This window comes from Spinacia oleracea, chromosome 2 (assembly GCF_020520425.1).
Source record: "Spinacia oleracea cultivar Varoflay chromosome 2, BTI_SOV_V1, whole genome shotgun sequence".
Classification (NCBI taxonomy): domain Eukaryota; kingdom Viridiplantae; phylum Streptophyta; class Magnoliopsida; order Caryophyllales; family Amaranthaceae; genus Spinacia; species Spinacia oleracea.
The window spans coordinates 112,706,593-112,732,469 of NC_079488.1; the positions used below are offsets into that span (position 1 = coordinate 112,706,593).

Sequence of the window (25,877 nt, forward strand, 5' to 3'; positions counted from 1 at the left end):
AATTAATAATTTGAATTAATTTCTTGGATTTTAATTTTGAATATTATAATTATAATAAATGGAATTTATTCTAATTATTTTACTAAAATTAAAATCACGAATTAATTTAAATTCGACTGAAATTAAATTAAATTTTTGGATTCAATTATAAATTTATATGAGCTTTAAATTTTAATTAAATTTGTATGTTTCCGGTTAGACTAGAAATACAATTTTATGTTTAAAATTAGTAAAGCATATGAATTTATTAGTTTGAGTGGGAGCGCTTTTTAGTCATAAACTCTTGATTAGGTCTACAAATCCTTAAGGTTAAAACAACTCGATTAGAATTAATAAGGACTGAATAATTGGTAGATTATTGGTGCCCTTGATTAATTGCTGCAAATGTTTACGTGATGCATAATGTGTTTTACTAACCAGCTATGTGGGCCATTCATGATAATGAATGGGTGAATGGTATATATTGTATATGTACTGTTTTGCAGGTTATGAAGTGACTAGTATGGCCCAAATAGGATAGAAAATATGGTCTGCGTACCATTAATTTGAATGTAATTGGTCTAAAGTACCAAAGTTATTTTTCAATTCAAATATGGTCTGCGAACCATCAAATAGTTGTAATTAGTTATAGCTTATCCTATTTGAAGAAAATGGTGCCTCCCACGGAGATTTTCAAGACGGACTTTGAAGTCAAAGCTTCAAGATGAAGTCGGGCCATACTAGATCACAAATATCTTATGCATGTTTTAAGTTATTTATTGCTTTAAATATGTCTTAAAATGCATGAGATCAAAAGCTTGATTATGTTGCATGATTAAGGATTTTAGTTCACTTAAAATCTAACCAACATAGTAAGAGCCTTAAGTTCCAAACCTAAAAATTGAGTTACAAGGTGCCATGCCAAAATATACACTTGCTTGGATATCCTTTACATCAATCTAGTAATAGTTTTCGCTCAGCGAGGTGTTACTTATTGGTCCTAAAGGGGCAAGGTACACAAATAATTGTGAGTACATGTTAGTTTTGGTGAAACTCAACGATATAAGTAAGGAGTCCTTTTATGTCGTGGCAAATTCGATAGGTTTACCTAATAAGTTCTTAGACGTACCTATCAACCAAGAATAGTTTCTAGACTATTAGCAAAAGGCTTTTGCTTACCTGAGATGTTCTAGGATTAAGTCGACAAACTGTGCTTAGTTCTTCAATGATTTTAGGATCTTGGAATCATTTTATTCACACCTGCCGGAACACATAACTTGAATAAAATGCTTAATAAACATTGAATTATGCATGTATGCTAGAATTTAAGTTTATTAAGAGAAACTGTGAATGGTTATTTATTTGTTTATTCTTTTCAATTGTAGTTTTTAATATGGCAAACAACAATTCATTCAACATTCGATCAATTCTCGAAAAGGAGAAGTTGAACGGGAAAAACTTCCTTGACTGGCAAAGGAACTTGCAAATAGTTCTTATGCAGGAAGAAAAGGAGTATGTCCTAGATGAGGCGATGCCCGAAGCTCCTGGCGACGGGGTCACTCAGGCTGCCCTCAATCGTTGGATTGATGCCAACAAGGATGTGAAATGTCTAATGCTCGCCACCATGAGTGCGGATCTGCAGAAAACGTTCATCAACTCAGATGCTTTCACAATCATCAGTGAGTTGAAGAACATGTTCCAAGATCTGGCTCGAGTCGAAAGATTCGAGACTCATAGGCAAATTCTTGAGACCAAGCTTAAGAAAGGCGAGCCCGTAAGTCCACATGTTCTCAAAATGATTGGACTCATTGAGAATATGAGTCGGCTGGATCAGCAATTTTCTCAGGAAATGGCTATAGACACCATCCTCCATTCTCTTCATAGCGGGTATGATCAGTTCAAACTGAACTACAGTATGAATAGTCTGGACAAAACGCTCACTGAGCTTCACGGTATGCTGAAGACCGCTGAAAAGACGCTCAAAAGTGATAAGCAAGATGTGCTTATGGTGCGTGGGGGCAAGTTCAAGAAATCTGGAAAGAAGAGGAATGCTAAGAAAGGTGGCAACAAGGCCAGCCCAACTAAGCAAACTGGCGCCAAATCTGCAAAGAGGAAGGTCAGTCAACCCACTTCTGAATCCGAATGCTTCTACTGCAAGAAGAAGGGGCATTGGAAGAGAGATTGCTTGAAGCTAAAGGAAGATCAGAAGAACGGAACAGTCGTTCCATCTTCAGGTATTTTCGTTATAGACTGTATACTTGCTAATTCAACTTCTTGGGTATTAGATACAGGTTGTGGCTCACACTTATGTTCCAATCCACAGGGACTAAGAAGAAGTAGAAAGTTAAGCAAGGGTGAAGTCGACCTACGAGTGGGAAATGGAGCACGGATTGCTGCATTAGCTGTAGGAACTTACTATTTGTCGTTGCCCTCCGGGCTAGTTTTGGAACTGGAAGAATGTTTTCATGTTCCAAGTCTTACTAAAAACATCATTTCAGTTTCTTGCTTAGATGCTAAGGGATTTTCCTTTATAATAAAAGACAATAGTTGTTCGTTTTATTTTAAAGAGATGTTTTATGGATCTGCTAGATTAGTCAATGGACTTTATTTATTAGATCACGACAAACAAGTATATAACATAAATACCAAAAGGGCCAAAAAGGATGATTCAGATCTCACCTATCTGTGGCACTGTCGATTAGGCCATATAAACTTGAAACGCTTAGAAAGACTTCAAAGGGAAGGAATTCTAGAACCATTTGACTTAGAGGATTATGGTAAATGCGAATCATGTTTACTTGGCAAAATGACAAAGCAACCTTTCTCTAAAGTTGGAGAAAGAGCAAATGAACTATTGGGTTTAATCCATACAGATGTATGTGGACCAATGAGTACAAATGCTAGAGGTGGTTTCAGCTACTTTATCACTTTCACTGATGACTTCAGTAGGTATGGTTATGTCTACCTAATGAAGCATAAGTCTGAATCCTTTAACAAATTCAAGGAATTTCAGAGTGAAGTAGAGAATCAATTAGGCAAGAAGATTAAGGCACTGCGGTCTGATAGAGGCGGTGAATATCTGAGCTATGAATTTGATGACCATCTGAAAGAATGTGGAATTCTATCAGAATTGACTCCTCCTGGAACACCACAATGGAACGGTGTGTCAGAACGGAGGAACAGAACCTTGCTAGACATGGTCAGGTCAATGATGGGTCAGGCCGAACTTCCATTAGAATTTTGGGGACATGCACTAAATACAGCTGCACTCACTATAAATAGAGCTCCGTCTAAAGCTGTCGAAAAGACTCCATACGAATTATGGTTTGGAAAACCTCCAAATGTGTCTTTTCTTAAGATTTGGGGATGTGAAGTATACGTCAAACGATTAATTTCAGACAAACTTCATCCAAAATCTGACAAATGTATCCTTGTGGGCTATCCAAAGGAAACAAAGGGGTATTACTTCTACAATACATCTGAGAACAAAGTGTTTGTTGCTCGAGATGGTGTCTTTTTGGAGAAGGATCACATTTCCAAAATGACAAGTGGGAGAAAAGTAGACCTCGAAGAAATTCGAGTCGAACAACAAACTCTAGAGAATGCTCAAGATGACATTCAGGATGAAACTCAGAGATCTTTAGAAGAATCTGGTGAGAATCATGGTCAATCTAGAAATGTTACCCCGCGTAGATCGCAAAGATATAGATCTCAACCGGAAAGGTACTTAGGTATTTTGACGAACGAGAGCTATGACGTTCTATTACTTGAAAGTGATGAACCTGCGACTTACAAGCAAGCTATGACGAGCCCTAGCTCCAAGCAGTGGCAAGAAGCCATGCAATCTGAATTAGACTCCATGTCTGAAAACCAAGTATGGGATTTGGTCGATTTGCCAGATGGCTACCAAGCCATTGGAAGCAAATGGGTTTTCAAACTGAAAAAGGACAAGGATGGGAAACTTGAAGTTTTCAAAGCTAGATTGGTTGCAAAAGGTTACAGGCAAGTCCACGGTGTGGATTACGATGAAACCTTTTCACCAGTTGCAATGCTAAAGTCTATTCGAATAATGTTAGCAATCGCTGCATATTACGATTACGAAATATGGCAGATGGATGTCAAAACTGCTTTCTTAAACGGCGTTTTAACAGAAACTGTGTTTATGACACAGCCTGAAGGTTTTGAGGATCCAAAGAATGCTAAAAAGGTATGCAAGCTAAAGAAGTCAATCTACGGATTGAAGCAGGCATCCAGGAGCTGGAATATACGTTTTGATGAAGCAGTCAGTGACTTTGGTTTCATCAAGAACGCAGACGAATCTTGTGTATACAAGAAGGTCAGTGGGAGCAAAATTGCTTTCCTAGTATTATATGTCGACGACATATTGCTTATCGGAAATGACATTCCTATGTTGAACTCTGTCAAAATTTGGCTTGGGAAATGTTTTTCGATGAAGGATCTAGGAGAAGCACAGTACATATTGGGCATCAAGATTTACAGAGATAGATCTAAAAAGATGATTGGACTTAGTCAAAGCACTTATATCAATAAGGTGCTTGATAGGTTCAAGATGGCGGACTCCAAGCGAGGCTACCTACCCATGTCTCATGGAATGACTCTAAGCAAGACTCAGTGCCCAAAAACACTTGATGAGCGTAGACGAATGAATGGGATTCCATATGCATCATTGATTGGTTCAATAATGTATGCTATGATATGTACACGCCCGGATGTTGCGTACGCACTCAGTGCTACGAGCAGATACCAGTCAGACCCAGGAGAGGCGCATTGGACTGCTGCCAAGAATATTCTGAAGTACCTGAAAAGGCACAAAGATGACTTCCTGGTCTATGGTGGAGATGATGAATTAATTGTTAAAGGCTATACGGACGCAAGTTTCCAAACCGACAAAGATGATTTCAGATCACAGTCTGGGTTTGTCTTCTGCCTCAACGGAGGAGCAGTAAGCTGGAAAAGTGCTAAGCAAAGCACCATTGCGGATTCTACAACTGAAGCGGAGTACATTGCTGCACATGAAGCAGCAAAGGAAGCTATATGGCTAAGGAAGTTCATAGGAGAACTTGGTGTAGTCCCCTCCATTAAAGGACCAATAGCCCTGTATTGTGATAATAACGGAGCTATTGCACAGGCAAAAGAGCCTAGACACCACCAGAGAGTCAAGCATGTACTTCGTAGATTTCACCTTCTACGAGAGTTCGTTGAAAGAAAAGAAGTCGAGATAAGCAAAATTGGAACTGATGACAACATATCAGATCCATTAACTAAACCTCTGCCGCAAGCGAAGCACAACTCGCACACTGCAGCTATGGGAATCAAGCATATTGGAGAATGGCTTTGATGTCTCTGTTTAATGTTTTAAAGTTTTAGAGTTTAAATCTTTGTAAAACATTATTGGTTAATCATTCACAATAAATGAAAGAAATTCATTTTTCCATTTAATTTGTGGTTTATTAAATGATGAGTCCCTTCAACTTGACGATATATTCAAGATAGACTGTCAGGACCAGTCCTGTGACTAAGAAATGTCTATCAAGTGAACTTGAATGTCAAAGGTTGAAAATGGTCCCTAATCGGAGTTTTCTATAAAATTGGACGCATAGAAAACGTTAGACGATTAGAATGCAAGATGACTAGTAGTTCTGTTTCTTGAACTATGTGGACATGGCAATGTCATAATCATTTGCATAGATACTTACTTTGGGAAGACTAGTATCGGACAAGACCTATGAAACTTTACTGTAAGAGATGAAAGTCTGTCATAAGTAAATTTCATTAAATTATTAGACACTAAATCCTCAATACCTGAGTGATTTGAGATTACTTGTTTGAGAAATGGTTGCTTTGACGTTGACCAACCGTCGCACCGTAAAAGGAGGCTATAAAGGCAACGCTCAGGTAATCACCTATCAAACGAAGTCTAATCTCAAGATCGCAAGATTGGGATTGTCCTCCCATAAATCGGGATGAGATGCTTAAAAGTTGTACAAGGCCACTCGGAGAGCTAGAAACTGTGAAATGCATGGCCGTGCTCGGATGAATCATAGGCTATGATTATCTGTTATATTTGATCAGTTGAACTCTGAAACCGAGGAACACCTCTGGACATAATAAGGATGACAACTCTTACCTTATGTTCAAGAGCAAGCATCGAGCGACAAAGGAATTAGGAAATGCACACTTGTCCCTAAGGACAAGTGGGAGACTGAAGGAAATAATGCCCTTGGTCCAAGTATGCATTCTATGTTAAGTCTAATAAATGCGGTTCAGTATTAATTAACAAGTTAATAATTCAGTGAGATCAAGTGAGCTGAATGCCTAGCTAGAGGCCGCTTCAGTTCAAGTGGAATTAATGATATTAATCCACAGCTTACTCTTGACTGAACCCGTAGGGTCACACAAATAGTACGTAAACGGATCAAGTATTTAATGGCATTAAATACTCCATCTATGAATATTCGGAACCGACGGATCTTGGTTTCAGTGGGAGCTAAGATCGTCACAGGCAAGAAATGAATACTCCGGAAACGATGATATTACCGGAAACGGAAATATGGATCGTATCGGAAATATGAATATTATCCAAGTCGTAGATGTTGCCGGAAACGGAAACATGGTACGTATCGGAAAATATTATTGGAAATGGAAATATTACCAGAATCGGAAATATTGCCGGAAACGGAAATATTGTCAGAATCGGAAATATTACCGGAATCGGAAAATAATTCCGGAAACGGAAATATTAAATATTTGTTCGAAACGGAAATTAATTCCGGAATCGGAAATATTAAATATTGTTCGTATCGGAAATAGATTCCGGAAATGGAAATTTAATCGGAAGCGTATCGTACGAATTAGCATCGGACGAGGCCTGCCGGACGAAGGCCCAGCACGAAGCCGGGCCATCGCCCAGCAAGCACGCACGCCACAAGCCCAGCGCGCGCCAAGTGCCACGGATGCGTGGGCCGTGCTGCGTGGGCTGCTGCTCGCACGCGCATGGGCAGCCCTTGTGGCTGCCGTGTGTGTGTGAGTTTGTGCTCATGCGTGATTCCTGAATCTGCAAGAGTCAGTGTATGATTAAATTACTATTCCTAATTGGATAAATTAATTAAATAGAATTCATGTAGGATTCTAATTTCAATTAATTCGTATCCTACTAGGATTACGATTCCTTTTCCATAACTCTATAAATAAAGGCCTAGGGGTCATAATTTATACACAAGTTTAAAAGTATTCAAAAGTGAGTTTTTGAGAGAAAATTAAAACACACATCTTGCTCATAAAGTGCCGAAATTTTCTAGTACCTTAAGGGCGATTCTAGTTGGTCAATCTTAAGGCGGATCCGGACGTGCTGTGGACTATCTACGGAGGGACGACACTTGGAGTCCTAAAGACTTGTTCTTGTTCGGTTCGGGCGCAGCTAGGGAGGGCACGCAACAAAGAGTATGCATCTAAATTATGCTATATGATTATGTGTAAATAATATGTTGTCCTGGGTTAATGGTTGTTTCCGCATGATTTATGTAATGTCATATGTATCATAACCTAACAAATCGGTCATCTAGGCTTAATAATAGTAGTTGGGTCATAAAGGTTGGATTATTTAGAAATATCGCATAGGTAGGCTTAATTAAAGAAAATCGGGCAAAGGTTGGATTAATAATTACAAATTTTCCTTGACTTTGTAGCAGGTAACCGGTCATCCAGGCTTAATAATAGTAGTTGGGTCATAAAAGTTGGATTATTTAGAAATATCGCATAGGTAGGCTTAATTAAAGAAAACCGGGCAAAGGTTGGATTAATAATTACAAATTTTCCTAATATTAATAACATTTTTTTCATATACTAGAATTAAAATACGGTCAAAGTGAAATACTTCGTATATTAATAGTGCAAAAAGTCAAAACGGTGCTAATATTACGGGACGGATGGAGTATATAAATTGAGATAAATCTAATAAAATCACAAATGACTATGCTTTCATTTATGTATAAGTCATTAAAGTCGGCTAAATAAACATATATTATGAATAGTATAAAAGTCAAAATGTTGCAAATAAAAGAGGCTCGAGAAATTAAGTAATTCATAATTTGTATGATCGTAAACAAGAGAAAAGGACAAAAGATTAGTACACCGACGTTCTTTTGTTATCGATTGTATTTGTGGTTATCAAAGAGAATATTATTGTAAGAAAAGTACACATGCAACGTCAATCGATCTTCAATTGTAATCCATACATCCTTAATTACGTCAAAAAGGTTACATAGTTTTTAAAATTTTGGCAAAATTATAGAGTGGAGCGTTAAATACTGCTCCAATTATAGAGTAACTAATAAATTAATCATATATCTAATAAATTAATCAGATAACTAATTAGCATTAATTTTAAGCTTTCGTGATGTTGTTGACTTCTGATGTTTAAGCTTCTACCATGGTGAGAGCTCACACAACAAAAGTCTACACCGTGGTGGGGGCTCAAACAAGGATCGAAGTCTACATCGTGGTGGGGGCTCAAAAGACAAAATTCTAACAAAATTTTGCGGAAAAAATTTCATATACAACATTACATAACACCAAGCCTTACCAAGAATTTTGCATTTTAAGCTTCTACCATGGTAGGAGCTCAAACAAAGACTACAAGTCTACACTTTTAAAAAATTAGCCTTTTTTGACGAGGCCCTGTCGGATGACTCGTGCACGAAAGCTTATAAACAATATGTTTATTTATTAAATCATGCTATATTAGTTACAAACCGATATGAAATATAGAAAAGTGTTAAAACAAGCTAGACTTTCCACGAACTTTTTTTGATTCTAATAAACTACTCAAAGATTTAAATTGGTTTTCAGATATAACTATGCATGCTTACATTAATATCGATTTACTTTTCATTCCCTCTGTTTCTATTTGTTCTTTCTGTTTGACTTATTTTGATTCACGGAAAGATTTCGAACAGAAGGAAAAAAAAAAGAGAGTTGGAACGAGTATATGAAATTAATCTTGAAAAGATTAGCTAGAATTTATACAACAAGTACTATGATTTTATTAGTGAACTCATCATAGCTTATAGGAAATATGTTTCAAATTGATTTTGATATGAGTTATCTATGTCGTTTTGATTTAGTTTCAGAGAGAAACCTCCAAAAATAGTGATATATAGAAAGCCTAGTGAGCATATACGTAGTATACTTTATCCTATTCTATGATACTTGAAAGTAAAATGGAAGTAAAATTTTAAATTGATCCCAAAACTTTATGGGGAACGTCGAACCCTACTAGCTAGTCTGGATATATAGCTTGATCATAACTGTTACGCCTCGTTAGATAGCTGGTAATAAATGGTAAAAATGAGATATAAATATTGGTGTTGTTTGACAAGAAAATAACATCATAATTAATGCCCATGGTAATTATGAACATTATCTCAAACTCGGCATTTTTCTTAAAAAATATGCATTCCCACCCAATACAACTACGGCCCCAAATGGGTAATGGATGATAATGAAATTTTATGAAAAATAGATAATTTTGAGTTAATTAGCATTACCATGACAATAATTATTGATTTTTCTTACAAATTTACATACAAATCCATTCTCATTGACACAATCGAGCCGTTAAAGGTAAATATAAAGACATGCTTGCAATAATTATAAAATGTATAGTTACAAGCTAAATCAAAATGGCTTTTAAAACCTCTTCGCTTCCTTTTCATGAAGTAGAAGATGGTCGTCCCGTTGTCGTCCCGTTATTGCTTTTGGGTCAATTGGAAACAACCTCTCTGCAATTGCAGGGGTAAGGTTGCGTACGTCCGACCCCCTCTTACCCCGCTTCTTGCGGGAGCCTCTTTGAGGCAATGGGGTAATGATAATGAATGATGGATAGTTACAAGCTAATTACTATTGGAAATAAAATTGAGCTTAACTTGCAAGTTGTTGTAGCCCAAACTAGCTACAAGCTCGATTAAAAGGAAGAAATGCGTATTCAAAATGTCACATGTATATACTTCGTAACATTTTCTTAATTATAGCTAAAAAGTACAGTAACTTAAATTTTTTGATGCGCGCGACAATAAAAGTTAGTATGACTCTTGTAACTTACCATTGAAGATGCTCTTACAGCTCTGATATACCTTTGTAAATCAGATCGGAATAAAAAGGTTGTTGCCATCATCTTATTGGAATCAATCAAAGTTAAGGCCTCAAAACCTTTGAAACTTAGGGAAGAATATGAGAAAGTAAGGAAAGGGAGTGGGATCCAATTACAAGTAGATCGAATTACAAAAAATGTCTTCACTTTCTCTTGTTCAACTACCGAACCAGTCAAAGATACGGTCCCAAAAGTCTAAAACCTCGATGCTTAGCGCATACTACTTCGTATGTGAGAGTCAACAATAGTGACGAAAGGGAATGAAATTCTAACAAGTAGCAGGAATCGAATCGATTTTTCTGTATGCAGAAACTCTTGTTGAGAGACCATCTACTATAAGTGAAGTGTGTAATGCGGGTCAGATCCGGATATAGTTGGATCTAAGCTACAGTGAACCAGGTGTACTCTGTGAAAAACAAAAAAAAAACAAAAAAAAATCGAATCAAAGTTAAACATAATTACATACTACGGAGTATTTCAGTTTCAAAATGTTTTTTTACAGTTATTATTTGCACAAATATTAAGATTAAAGAGAAAAAGTGTGCAAAAAGATGGGTGGAGATAATAATGTATGGATAAAGTAAGAGAAAAAGGAAAAAGGTGTGTGGGTGTAAGGAAAAAAAAGAATAAACTAAGAGAAAATGATTAAAATTTGTAAATGTTGTAGGATAAGAATGATAGGATAATATATTTTCATGTCCAAAAGTAGTATAAAACACAATATATATAAAGAACATTATAAAACGGACTAAAATAGAAAGTGAAAAGATCATTAGTATGTATATACTCCATAGCATTAGTACGTATATATGCAGCTAATAAGAAATTTGATGTAACATAACTATACATAGCTTATTACACAATTTAGATGGTGGATAATGATGCACCAAAGAACGGAGAGCACAACTGTTTGTGTAAAAAATAAATACTATGACTTTACTTTAAAAGAACATGATTTATGTTTTTATTTATTTATAAATGTAAAAGATTGTATCTCACATTCTTTTATTACAATGTCATATTCTTTTATTTATACACATAAATTGTTAGCGTGCATTTTACTCATTTTGCACCCTTAATTGATCCTATTTAAAAAGAATGAAAATAAAAATAAAAAAATGGGACGAATAAAAAGAAATACAGAGTACTATACTACTATATACTATTTGGTCAGTTATACATTTATTTAAATCAAATCAGGTGGCTAGAATTTTGCCAAACTTACAACCCTTTTTCAAGACTTTTTAAGTCCTCATAAACAGGCACTACAAAATTATGCATCAATTAGAGATGGATTTTGAGACGGATATAACAAAAGTCTCAAAATAGAGACGGATTACTAAATTTCGTCTCTAAATTAAAATTGAGATGAAATTGTATAGGGAGTTTCAAAAATTCCGTCTCAAATTTGTAATGGATTTGCAAGAATTCCGTCTCAAATTGTTTTGAGACGCTCTCTATAGAGACGCCTTATTTTCGTCTCAAATCCGTCTCTAAGCATCATTTTGAGACGGATCTGGACTATATAGAGACGAAATTCCTCGTCTCTATAAAATGATTATTTTGTAGTGAGGCAGTACAAGGACCCCAGATATGTCTTATGTGTAACTATCAAATACAATTTTAATCTCTCTTTTATCAAAGATAAATAATTCTGTTTTCTCTCTCTCATTAGTCTCATTACCCAATTTTGTGTATGGATTTTTTTTTAGTATAATATAGTTCATCTGTATATTTTGTTAGATATAATAGTCTTCACTTCGTTATGTGGAAGTTTTCTCCCACATGGAAGAAATATGAATCTTTGCATATCTTTAAATATACCCATGTGCTTGACTTATTAAATATGTTGTGACTTGAGTCATTGGGCCAAGTGGGGCATTGGGCTTGTTTGCTAGTATTGGGTTAATAATATGGCTATATATTATTAATCAAGACTTAGCACTTAGCACGGCTTATTTAAGGATCTAATTAACCTTTTTGCGGTTATTAAATATTTTAATTAATTTAAATATTAATTAATTATTTAATTAAATAGGATAATATCAGAGGTTGTTATTTTTATAACTGCCATATTATTTTCCTATTTAACCTAAGGCAGAAGGTTAATGTTAATGACGTTCTTATTCATACTTCTGAAAAAACACATGTTCTTGAGAATGGATGATCTTGCTGTAATCCGTTCATATGATTAGGGAATCCTGGGGGTAGATTAGCTTTGAATCCCATCAGCAATTATAGTGGGGGCTAATATTATCCTAAGGACAGAGATTATCTCGTCCTAATCTAGTTTCTGTAATTTCGTTTTTCATATTCAAAGTACAGTTTCTAACATATTTTACTTGTAACGTTTTGCTTTTCACGTTTGTCAATACATAACTTGGACAATTAACATCTTTAATTGTCGATAAATAAAAATTATATAAAAAATGATATTCGAAAAATATATATTAAGACGAATCTATAAATCTCGCATGAATATGTTTTTGGACCATAAAAAATAAACAAAATAGAGTATGTTAAAATTGCAAAAAACAGAGTGTTGCAACTATAAAGAAGCAAAGGAAATAGATTAAGTTCTTATCTATGACCTAAATAATTAATCTCCGTTAACACAAAAATAAAATAAAATTCGATTGAGTTACTTTTTTAAAAAATATAAAACGAATTGGTAATGGGAATATTAAGCATTTTCAAGTATTAGTAACAACGATCTACACATAATTTTATCATGTGAGAGTATATATATATATATATATATATATATATATATATATATATATATATATATATATATATATATATATATATATATATATATATATATATATATATATATATATATATATATATATATATATGAAATAATAAGTATTTAATTAATACAAGTAGGGTAAAAAGGAAAGACAAATCATAAATAATTAGTGATCTCGTATAAAAAAGGTAAGTGTTATAAGTATTCAGAACGACCGAAGAGACTTATATTGCAAGTATTTAATAATAGTTGGTAATATGATGGGTTTGTAGTTGGTAATCATATCAGTGTCATCATTTTATGTGTGTTAAAGTAAGTGACTAGATATATATAAGAGATTTACGAAATATAGATACAATAATTACCCTAAAGGTTGTATATAAGCAAATACGAAGTATATTTTCTAGTATTATAGAAGTACTTAACAATTAAATTAAAATAAAGAATTGAAAAAACTTGCAATATGTATATTGTGTTTGTCATTGTGGAGTACTCTTCTGTTTTTGAATGCTTGCAATACTTGTCTTATTTCAAAAAAAATTGAATACAAATTTCTATATAGGGCGATCTAGCTTACACAAAATACCGCCTTTGTGATATATCAGTTAAGCAATATAATCAATTAGTTAAGCAATTGAACCATTTATTTAAGCATTGAAACTAATTAGTTAAGCACTATAACCAATTAGTTAAACAATGAAATTAATTTAGTTAAGAATTGGAACCAATTAGTTAAACAATCAAAGTGGTCTTTCCAGTAAGACGGTCTTACACAAAAGTTGCTACCTCTTTTGGCATGAGACCATTAATTATTTATTGTTCTATCTCCTTTTTACCTCGATTTTTATTTTCTATCTGACATAAACAGTTAAAATATCACTACTAATCTCACTTGCACGTTAATTTATTCATTTTCATGTACTATAATCCTAATTAAATATTATTAAAACTACCCGCAAACATACATATATTACCGAGTATTAAAAAATATAGAGAGTAAAGTACTAATTTACAAGGTATAACCGGTTGTACAGTAAAAATACTCGTTGCAAAACGTTGACTCAGTCCACCCAAGGTCGTATATATTGCTCTTCTAATGTGCTCCTTTAATAATCCATTAATATATTCATAAGTTTCTTCTGTAGTGGATGTGTAGACCTCCCCAGAATTGCTTCATTGACGCAGGTATGTCAAGTCTGCCCTCTATCTCTAGCTATATCTCTCTCTTTCTCTCTCCTCTTTAAAATAAAAATAAAAAAGAAAATTCATGGAAAAAAATAAAAAATAAAACCAAATCTCAAGAAAATAAAAAAAACTTACTGTTTATAGATAGATTTTATGATTTTTCTTGCTACCATGTTTATCTCTTACTCATTGGTTGTTGTTCCATTATTTCTGGGCTTTCTGATCTAGGGTTTCTCTCTTTTTTCTTTACTAATTTTAGTAATATTACTTTATATAGTTTTTGTACAAACCCTCTCTTTTTATAATTCAACTTAATTTAATCAAATGCATTATACATGTAGATCTAGACTTATCTAATTTTGATTCTGTTTCGATCAACCACTGTTTCCGGGAAGCTAATCAAGTCGCAGATTTTACAGCATCAGAAAAAAGCTCTTGTATTTCTAAATCGATTTGTTTTTTCGTCTCTTTCTCCATCACTCGAAAGGATGAGTTAGGCTGACCTTTCTAGTTATAACCAGTTTTTCTTATCTTATCCAAAATATAAAGGGGGAAAAAATTAAAAAATGTAGATCGAGATAACATAACAACGAAAACTGATTTTGACACACATCTGTATATCTAGCTAGCTAGCTACAAATACCTGCTCTGCCTCAGCTCTCACAGTGGGTGTGTCAAAATCATTCCGCTTCTTTCATCAAAAAAAACATAAAATAAAATAATGTTTTATATATATATATAAATGTGTAGTACTCCATCATCTTCATTGGAGTTTACTAATTAAGCTTGAGAAGGGCAAAAATGGCAGGAGTAAGATCGACAACAATGGCGAGAGAGAAGATAAAGATAAAGAAGATAGATAATATAACAGCAAGACAAGTTACGTTCTCTAAGAGAAGAAGAGGGATTTTTAAGAAAGCTGAAGAACTCTCAGTTCTTTGTGATGCCGATATTGCCCTTATCGTCTTCTCTGCTACTGGCAAACTCTTTGACTTCTCTAGCTCCAGGTATTTATCTATTTATCTTGGAATTTTTATTTTACTATTATTAGAATAATAATAAAACAAAATTTTATTATACAATCATACTGTTTTTACTATTTAGTAATTTGTAATGTTCTTTTGGTAAAATAATATTTATGCTACTTATCTATATGATTTTTTTCCCCCTCTTTTTTATTAACGATGTCTTGACCTAGTTATTAGAGCTATAAAATCGGGTCATTGGTCGGTTACGGGTTGGGTAAAATCGGTTCGAGTATACTCCGATAATGCTTCATGTGGGATCGGTCATTGTGCTCATGCTTATTGAATGTGTGAATTTTTTCCTTTGGTTCACTTCGGTTGAATGGGGTCAGTTTTTAACAGCCCTAGCTACTAGTGGTTAAGATTCGGGTTTGTGTATAATAGGTCATGGGTTCGAATCTCCCTTGCCCTGAAAAAAATATAAAGGGTGATAGTAGTATGTATTTGAGTATGTTTTTGCAGAAGGTCCGACCAAATATTTTGTAAAGAAAGAAAAAAGAAGGGTGATAGATTGATAGTAGTATGTTTTTGAGTATGTTTTTGCAGACGGTCTGATCAAATGTTTTTCCCTGTGAAAGTTTATTATTTTTTTTAATTAATTTGCAAATAAAGTTATTGGCAAAGGGAATTGATGATTTGATTATATCTGAGATGAAGTATTCTTTTTATGGTCCTTTTATTTATTTATTTATTTATTTATTTATTTATTTAATGATTCTTGCTGACATATATGTCTGGCCATGTTAATTGAATGATTTTTGGGGATTAAGGTAAATAGTTGATAGATGATAGTGAGTCTACTGTTGACAAGTACAAAACTCACATCTCCCTAGAATTATATATGATGCAAAAGATGAACTCAAATTTTAATCAACTGTTTGCATAAAATAATTCATTAATAGTAAAGGAGTACAATAATTCATTTACAGTTAAGAGCTCATCTGATAGGCGATAATAATTGACAGTATGACCGTTACAATATGATACAAACAAGTGGTCATTTTGAGATTAAGGAAATATGACAAGGCCGAGATTGAGAGTGAATTGAAGACCTTTAATTATTTATGTAGAAAATATTAGGGTTAATTATCATAAGATTTAGCGAAAGCAACATGTAACACATAAAAAATAAAATTTAAGATTTAATCCTGAAAGGAAAGGATTCACCAGTAATACGAACCAAGAATATATTCATGTGATCACCTGCAAAGATCCTTCTATTCAACTCACGACCATCAACATCTTTGAATTTTTCATTATGCCGATTAACCATATGACTTCTTTATCAGCGCATCATCCAATGAATTTTCTTTAATTTAAAAAGTAAAAAGATTATGAGAAAAGTCACGTCTTTAATCTAAAATGTTGTAAATGTTGTAATCTAAGTTTTGAAAGGAAAATAATAATAATAATAATAATAATAATAATAATAATAATAATAATAATAAAATTCATAAATTACATAAATTACATAAATAAATAGATATTGTAAAATTGCCAAGTAGGGGAAATAGTGGCACTAGTCCCATTGCGTTATCCATAAGATATAGTTGGCCAAAGTGATACTCCGTACTTGTAGTATATGTGGTGTAGCTTAACATAAAATCTGTTGAATCACTTGTTTCATTGTTTGAGATATGTGGAGCATTCTGGTCCTTAATTAATTAATCATGCAATATTATTTTAACTAAATCGTTTATCATAAACATTTCCAAAAATATCATAGGCTAAAATGTGGCCACATGCACGTCTCACTCTTTAAACCTTACGTTTATATCAAGGTTTTTTTGTTCTTTTTCTTTCTAAGTGTACAAATTCTTGTAAAAAAATCGTCGACTGTCAGATCATATGTAATATCCTAATTCAATCTCCTACAGATTTATCATTTAATTATTAGACATGGTCTGTCAGTTAAGGAAGGATGCACTTTATTCAGCTGATTTTACTTTTTTTCTTTTCTGAACTTATCGTTCCTGACACTACAAGAAAGTGTACCATTAACGACGAAAAATACCTTCGTTAAAGGCCAATAATCGTTGAATAATGACGGAATTTCCTGTCGCGAACCCGTCATAAAGGGGGACCGTCGTTAATGTAAAATCATGTCGTTAACCCGTCGTAAAACACATTTGCGACGGTTGTTCTCGTCTTTGTTTGGTTGTTAGCCCCGTCGCGAAAGACTTTTGCGACAAGATTTTTGACCAGACCATCGTAATTAGGTTGTCATTAAAGATACAAATTCTTGTAGTGTGAATTGACCTGCATCGTACGAGATAAAACTAGTTCTATTTCAAACAAAAAAAAAATAGAGAAAGAGGATAGAGGATGGAGAAGTCAAAATTGTTATATTACAGTGAACAAATAGACAATACTTTCATTTAATTTTTCCACTTCAGATAAATTCAGAAAAAATCAGGTAAATAAAACGTACACTAAACAACTTAATTTTCCAATTAATTAAGGTATTTAGAATCGTGAAAATTGTTGAATTATACACGAAAGCTAGGTCTCCAATGCAAATACATCTACAACACTATGGAGTATGTACTTGAGAACCCCCTATGAAACCTATTTATAGAAAGGAACTTGTTTTATTATCCAAGCTAAGTATTTCTATAAATAGTAAGTAGTACATTAAAGGAAAGATGAAGATACGTAAAGGACCTACACGTAGGATTTACAGCTAACCTGGTCCATATGTTTTTGGACATTGTCAAAGATGGTTTTCTATTAACGAATTAGTGTAGGCAATTGATTAATCCAAGTACATACTTTATCTATTATTTTTTTAAATGATATAATTTGATTTTTGACACTATTAATATAATCTAATTTGACTATCAATTGTGATTCATACTTAAATAGTCATGTGATTTCTTATTGTAATTGTCTCATTAGTCATTACATATTTACAGATTTATAATATTAACTTGTTATAATTAATTTTTAATCCAATGATAATTAAAGATAATAGATTGAAATATTTTGCATTGGAAAACTTGATAAAAGAATTGTGTCATCAACTAAAAAAGAACGGTTGAAGTATTTAATTACACTACAAGAAATTGTACCATTAACGATGGGAAATCCCGTCGCGAAAGGCCAATAATCGTTGATTAACGACGGGATTTTTTGTCGCGAACCCATCATAAAAGGGGCCGTCATTAATAGAAAATCATGTCGTTAACCCGTCGTAAAAGACATCTGCGACGGTTGTTCCCGTCTTTGTTTGGTTGTTAGCCTCGCCGCAAAAGGCTTTTACGACGGGATTTTTAACCCGTCGTAATTAGGTTGTCGTTAAAGATACAAATTCTTGTAGTGTTATTTGCAGTAATTTTGTGGTTATATCAAATAGAGATTCTTGTTAATTAGATAAATTAATTATAACTAAATTTTGGTCCGTGCTATGCACAATTATTATCTTTTTTTTTTAATGAAGAGTCATGGAGTAACTTTATTTTTAAGAAAAGTTAAATTAAGATTTCAAGAGTAAATCAATAAATCAAATATACAGAAAAATCAAATAGCGAACACGTGTCAAGCAAAACATTAATTATATGTTGTGTCGTCTATGTTTTGATTTGTAGCATAATTAAGTTCTGCATGATGGTAGAGTTTTAATTTTCTGCATAATTGTTAAATTAAAACTAATGATGTCTCTTTTAACCTGTTGATGAAGAATGGGTGATATCCTATCACGATACACTACACAATCGAAGAATGAGAAGAAGCGATCGGAAGTACCTTTCCTTCAGTTGCAGGTAAGCAATCTATTCTATACGTAGTATAACTTAACGTATTATTTTCTGAGTATAAGTTCATAAAAAGTAAGTGAAAATCAGTTGAATATAACATATCTTCGAACACTAAAATTAAGTTCAGGTTAGTTGTTTTTATCTATAATAATGCATGTCATACGATACACGTATAAACTTTTAAGACAAGACAATCCACATATGAGTTGGAACCAATTATTTACAGCGAAGAAGAAGGGAAATAATGACCAATGTATAATATTATTGACTATTCCTCCTACAACCAATTGGTTTTAAATGAAAATCATACTTAATTGATAGTTTATTACTTTAATGCATGGTGAATTTCTCATCTTGACGAAAGCCTATCGGCATAGGCTCTAATGATCAGGTTTTATTTTATATAACTAGTTTTTGGGCCCGTGTGATGCTTCAAATTATGTGAACAGTTTTTTTTTTTTTATGAAATTACATCTGGATTTGTTTCAATTTTTTTTCATGTATCATATTAATTAATATTAATTTTGCAAATATAACACGTAAAATGTCATAGCTCAATTGAAGAATGCTCTTGTGTTGAAACTTGACGTTATAGGTTTGAATCTTATACAATCCATAATTCTCATTTTTTAAATGAAAGTGAATTGATATCATAGATTTATGGATTGAGGAAGAGCACCACATGACATGTACACGTTTGTAAAAATGTCTTTTAGTACATACGCAGTGAAATGTTTAGTAATTATTCACTTTTGGTTCTTAATTGCAGCTAGAAAACAGCAATCTTGGTAAGCTGAGCATCGAGGTTGCCGAAAAAAACAAGCAACTAAGGTAAACGTACATTTTTTTGAATTTTTTTAGAAGGTAACATTACAAGAATTTGTATCGTTAATGACAATCTAATAACGACGGATAAAAAATCCCGTCGCAAATTTGCGACGGGGATAACACCAAACGAAAACGGGAACAACTGTCATAAATATCTTTTACGACGGGTTAACGACGAGATTTTCCATTAATGACAGCCCCCTTTTATGATGGGTTCGCGACATGAAATCAAGTCGTTAATCAATGATTATTGGCTTTTAGCGACGAAATTTTCAGCCGTTAATGATACAATTTCTTGTAGTGAAAGACAAAGTGTCTAACTAGACCGAAACCTTACACAAGTCCATCAACTCGATTCAGGTTAAGGGCTAGACACTTTCTTACCCAACAGTATTTACAATTTTCCACCCACTTTCTCTTACTTTTTCTTTTTTTTAACACATTTTTCTTACTTTATCCATATTTTATTATATTCAACCAGCTTTTCCATCTTTGCCTTAATACTTGTGTAAATAGTAACCGTAAAGATTTTTATTAAACAAAGGTAGTATTTACTACGTATATGAGATATGTTTATCTAAATTAACGTATAGTCGATTTGTGTAGAAAGTTGCGTGGAGAGGATCTTCAAGGTGTGGGCTTGGAGGAATTGCTAGAGCTTGAAAGGATGCTCGAGGATAGTCTAACCCGAGTTCTTGACACTAAGGTTCGTTTGAACTACTCCTAATTTTTAGGTTTAATATTATGCACGCGATTTAATAATTACAAATTACGTTATATTCAATTACATTATTTAATTACGGAATAAGTAAATAATGTGTTTTCTTTTTTATTTATACGATACAAATTACGTTTATTATTAATATTTCACTAATAATACCAGTCGCTCAATTATTAAATAATTTGTTTCTATTTAAGTTTGTGTAATTGATGAGTTTCTTTTTGGGGTATACTTTTAGGGAAAACGTATAAAGCATGAGATCGAGACGCTACAAAAACAGGTAAGAGTTTCTAATCTTTCACATATGAAATAATGAAATGATTATATATATTCTACCATAATCACAATATAATGTAAAAGTTATCTATTTTTTTAGTGATAATTTTTTTTTCTTTAACAAAAATATAACTCTTTAAAATGTTTATACATCAATTTTTTTCATAATATAAAAAATTAATCAAAACATTTCAAAGTTATAAAAATTGGATAAAAGTTACCCTAATATACATGAAATAAATGTATTTTATATCATGTACGTGCTAACAAGTTTTGCTGTTACATTTGTTTGTCATAAGTTGCTAATACAAGTTTGTTTACTAAAATGGCAATTGCAGGGGGATTTATTAATGGAAGAAAATCTAAAGCTGAAGCAAAATGTAAGTTAATCATTTTTTTTTCTTTTTTCTTTGAGGAATGTAAGTTAATCAATTAATCACCCTCTAATGTGACATTATTAATTTATCACGGTCTAATGAACTCGTATTAGTACCAATTGAAGTTGGCGTGAGTGGTTTTAAGGTCTTTTGTTCCTTAACCAAGTTATCGGATTCGGGCCTTGTATATGTAAAAAACTCAGCTGGGACAAGAGGGATGCTGCCCACGAGGTACCTATGCAAACTCCTACGGGAGATTTGCTCCACTCGCCGAAGGCGATGGAAACTCTTTGAAATAGAACCTAGTAAAATAAAATAAAATAAATCAAAATAAAATAAACACTACAAGAATATGTATCTTTAACGACAACCTATTTACGACGGGTCAAAAATCCCGTCGCAAAAGGCTTTTGCGACGGGGCTAACAACCAAACAAGGACGGGAATAACCGTCGCAAATGTATTTTACGGCGGGCTTAAGACGGATTTACGACGGGATTCCTATTTACGATGGCCCCCTTTTATGACGGGTTCGCGACAGGAAATCCCGTCGTTAATCAACGATTATTGACCTTTCGCGATGGGATTTCCCGTCGTTAATAGTACAATTTCTTGTATTGAAAATAAATCAAAGTTATACTAATTAGTAGCTTAATTAATTATGCGATTTGTATGTATCATATCTTGGTTACATGCAGATGATTGCATTATCACAAGCAGGAACGCCTGTTCTTCTTCTAGATCAGTCTGCTACTTCGACCATCCATGAAGAAGGTCAATACTCGTCTGAGTCCATTAGTAATGGTGCTCCTCCTGCCATTGAAGATGATAGCTCAAACACTTCTCTTAAGCTAGGGTGAGTTATCTATACTATATACTCCGTATTAAAAGGCTTTTATAAAGAAGTTCATGTGACACGTGACACTATGCTTATGAGTTTATTTCAGACAAAATACGTTTTTTTTTTCCAGATAAAATAAGTTTAGATAAGTTCAGTTAAGTTCGGATAAGTTCAGATAATACAAGTTCAGTCAAAATAAGTCCAATAGAACAGAGCCTAAGACATGACACGTTTCATTTTATCATTACCCAGAAGAAGAAAAAAAATGCAAATGTTATTAATGAATAACCCGGGTCATCTTCCGGTCCCAAAACTAGTTTAGTATCATTCGAAGTACTCCCTTTGTCCCTTTTTAATTTTACGTTTGGTATTCTGCATGTGATTTCACGATAATTAATGTGAATTGAGATTTTTTTTTTTTTTTCATTTAAACAATGCATGTTACGCTGATTTATAATATTTTCGCTTTCATTCAAAATCTGACATTTAATGTTCCAATAGGAAAGTGTGATAGATTAAATATCTCAATTAATTTAATTGAATGGCACACTTGTTTACATAATATTAAGAGCATTTTTATGTTATACTCCAATGTATAAGGAAATATTTCAACGTAAAGATTAAAATGAGACATCAAAACGAAATACGTAAAGAGTATATTAGTGATTATTCTTAAATGAAAACTAATATTGATTATTTATGGTGATCCTCTCTTGCAGGCTAAGCCTATTTTGAAGAAGTGATCAAGAAAGTTAAGTGAGATCAATATTTGCACTAATTATATTATTACACCTAAATAAAGGAGTGTTTGGCTTGGTGTAGTTTATAGTTTGTGTAATTTTCCTAATTATGCTAATTAATGTTGATGGGAGGGGGGGGGGGGGGGGTAGATTAAGCTAAGTATGTGTGTAAGGTATCTTAATTATGATTATATAATTCCTTCTTCATTGTTGGTTGTTTGGAAACCATGAAACCAATTAATTATAATTTCATCCATCTTGAATAGTGTGTATGCTTATCCGTAGTACTCCATCAGTTTCTTTTTGTTTGTTACGTATTCCTTTTAAGGTGTTTCACAATTTTGTTATGTGGAAGAATATTTCATTTTATAAACTTATTATACTATCATTTTTTGTGCCATCTTTAAATTTTAATTGGTCCAATTTTTTCAACTCATTAAATTTCTTTACGATTTCCCAAGTATGTTAAGTTAATTCTTTTTGTGTTTTTCCATTATTGATTCATTTTATAAATAAAACAATCTTATTGGTTGTTATAATGATTAGTGAATTGAGGTTTTACTTGAATTTATTTTTTTAATAAAAAGAAAAAGAATCTTTATTATTTTTTAACGCAAAAGGAGAGATATTATATTACTGCTTTAAACCAAGTTTTAAACAAAAGGGCATTCAATTCCCACTAGGACTTGTAACTCTAAATCTACCCCTCAAAGACATAAGTAGTGTTTTATAATACATCAAAAGGTTACCCAAAAACATCCTAAGCCATAATACTATGCACCATTTTGTAGACATTAAAGCTTAAGGAAAGTGGCGGAGCCACGGTGTCCTCAGTGGGGTCCTTGACCCCATTTGAATTTTTTTTTTTTTTTTTTTTTTTTTTTTTTTTTTTTTTTTTTATAGTTAAAATTTCAATTTTTTTTAAAAATAAATAATTTTAGTGAAAGTTTCATCAATTTTTAAATAGTGATCCCACTATCTCAAATTTCTGGATCCGCTACTGCTTAAGGATGGCCAACTGTCCCTCCTTCCTAATCTTGCTGCAGTTGATCTTCATTCACAACATCCTTTCCTTTGCCTCCTGTATCTGCTTTCTTCAAATTCGTAACACTAGAGGTAACTGTTGTTGGTATCGTTCCAAATAGAATTTGCGTGGTGACTGTTTGAGATGTGCTTGCTGAAGCTGTCCCTGCATCCAATTCACTGACACCTTGTGAATTTTGCTCCCCACCTGCTGCTGTCTGGTTCAAATCTGGAATGGCCTTCAGTCCTTCAAGATCTCCTTCATATGCAACCCGAGCAAATGGTGGAGGGTTAAGAAACATTTTATGCCCAATTGCCATGCAAAAAGCGTATTGTGCAAGACAATGATCCACCTTGTTTGTGCTACGAGGAATGTAACAGAACTCTATTGAGCAGATTAAGAATCATTATTATACGTTAATAAACGTGTAAAAGTTCAAACGTAACAAACAAAAAGAAACGGAGGGAGTACTTGATCATGCTATACATATCCCAAAATTTTGGGCCTAAATATGTTGGGTGATGTGTTATAGCAAAGTGTTATGCACTTATGCATGTAGATTGAATTAAACTGCCTGTTTTATAAATACTTGTATTTTTTAGCAGAATATTTAAACTAACGAGGTATTGACTTAATGGTTAAAGTTGATGACATGTTTAGGATAGATATCGACCAGGTTCAAATTTCCCTGTCCCATTTACAATTTAATTGTATGACGTTTGCATAACGCCAACATGCACACTAACACTACAAGAGGGTCTTATAGCTAGTGATAATACCTCCTTTTTAAAACATTGGTAAATATGTTGGGTGTTGTACGTACGTATTATGGCAAAGTGCTCTGCATGCAGATCGAGTTAAACTTTGATCTTCTTCTTCAAGAATTTGCTTAGTATAAATTATGTACTTCAATTATGGTTGCAATAAATATCCAAAACATAAATCTATAATCTCCAATGTTATCATGAATTTTTTTTAGTTTATAATGAAGTATATAATGAATGATAAACCATACTACGTAAGTGTTAATATATAGTGGAAATAAGCCATCTCTAAAAAGAAAAAAAATAAAGAACAAACACTTGACCTCACTTGGCCAAAACAATTTGCATAACTTTAGTTAACATTTCATTAGTTCGTATAATTTAGTTAATTTTTCAATATTTTTTTTTATAATGATAACCCCACTTAATACAATTTTTGAATCCGTCAGTTTTGTTAACGTTTTAGTATATGAAATATTCAGTGTGTTCCGATCCCTTTGACAATACATCCATGACCCAATAGTAAAAAGTATTAGAGGTCACGAGCTGCAATATTAGATCTTTGAACTATTATACTTTTGTGAATATAAAAATCAACTTACACAGGGATATCGATCGATTAGGTATGTGAATAACGACTAATAGTGAATTCGTTTGGTAATATTAATAGCAAGCTAATAAACACTTAAAAACCCTAGGAAAAGAGAAAAAATCGTCTTGATAAAACACAACTGCTTCTAATATAGTGCAGAAAAGACGTAAAATGAATTCCATAATTCATTTTTCAAACAGCTTTATATACTTGACATAATTATTACAGAATAATTTAATACCTTAAAGATTAAGTTGACAACTTTTATACAGTTTCTGAAAAATGTTCACTGTAGTTTTAATACGAGTTACTTCTACATGTCAAAAGTCCGACTACTTAAACTTACTTTAACAACTCAAGTATTGGAATTTGAGTTAGATATCATAAATGACGATTGTTTGATTGATTGACTGACTGCCATAAACAGTAAATCTGTGAAGTTAAACGTTGTTGAGGTACATGGTTGACAAAAACCTATAAAGCACATCATCATAGAAAGTTATACACTAATCATCCACTATATACATTTCATTGTGTTAAAAACAGATATATTTCTCGTTGATCTTTACTTGTTTACCTGAATAGTTTTTCACTCCTAAAATCATACTACCTCTGTTCCTTAATGTTCTTTACGCTTACTATTTGCACGGACTCCAATGCAATATTTAACGACTTATATATCCATTTCCGTATGTGAAAAAATTATAAAAATTTAATATTTTTAAAGTACATAACGAGACCATTCTAACAATATCTTACATGATAACATTTTGATGTATATAACAGTGAGAATCCACGGCCAAAGTTTTTATACTTTGGACACATATTCCAAAGCGTAAAGAACATTA

General features: G+C 32.9%; 1 protein-coding gene across 2 annotated transcripts; it reads left to right on the forward strand.

Moving 5' to 3' along the window:
- Window positions 1–13,930: 13,930 nt before the first annotated feature.
- Window positions 13,931–23,037, forward strand: LOC110799145 (MADS-box protein AGL24). Of its 2 annotated transcripts, none has more exons than XM_022004391.2 (9): window positions 13,931–14,087; window positions 14,896–15,094; window positions 18,792–18,873; window positions 19,637–19,698; window positions 20,302–20,401; window positions 20,655–20,696; window positions 21,031–21,072; window positions 21,767–21,924; window positions 22,629–23,037. In XM_022004391.2, the coding sequence occupies exons 1-9, from the start codon at window positions 14,051–14,053 to the stop codon at window positions 22,642–22,644; spliced, it is 738 nt and encodes a 245-aa protein (XP_021860083.1). In that variant the 5' UTR covers window positions 13,931–14,050; the 3' UTR covers window positions 22,645–23,037. The 2 variants fall into 2 exon arrangements, with proteins under 2 accessions (XP_021860083.1, XP_021860151.1); XM_022004459.2 differs by having other exon boundaries at window positions 13,946–14,087; window positions 14,882–15,094.
- The last annotated feature ends 2,840 nt before the right edge of the window (window positions 23,038–25,877 follow it).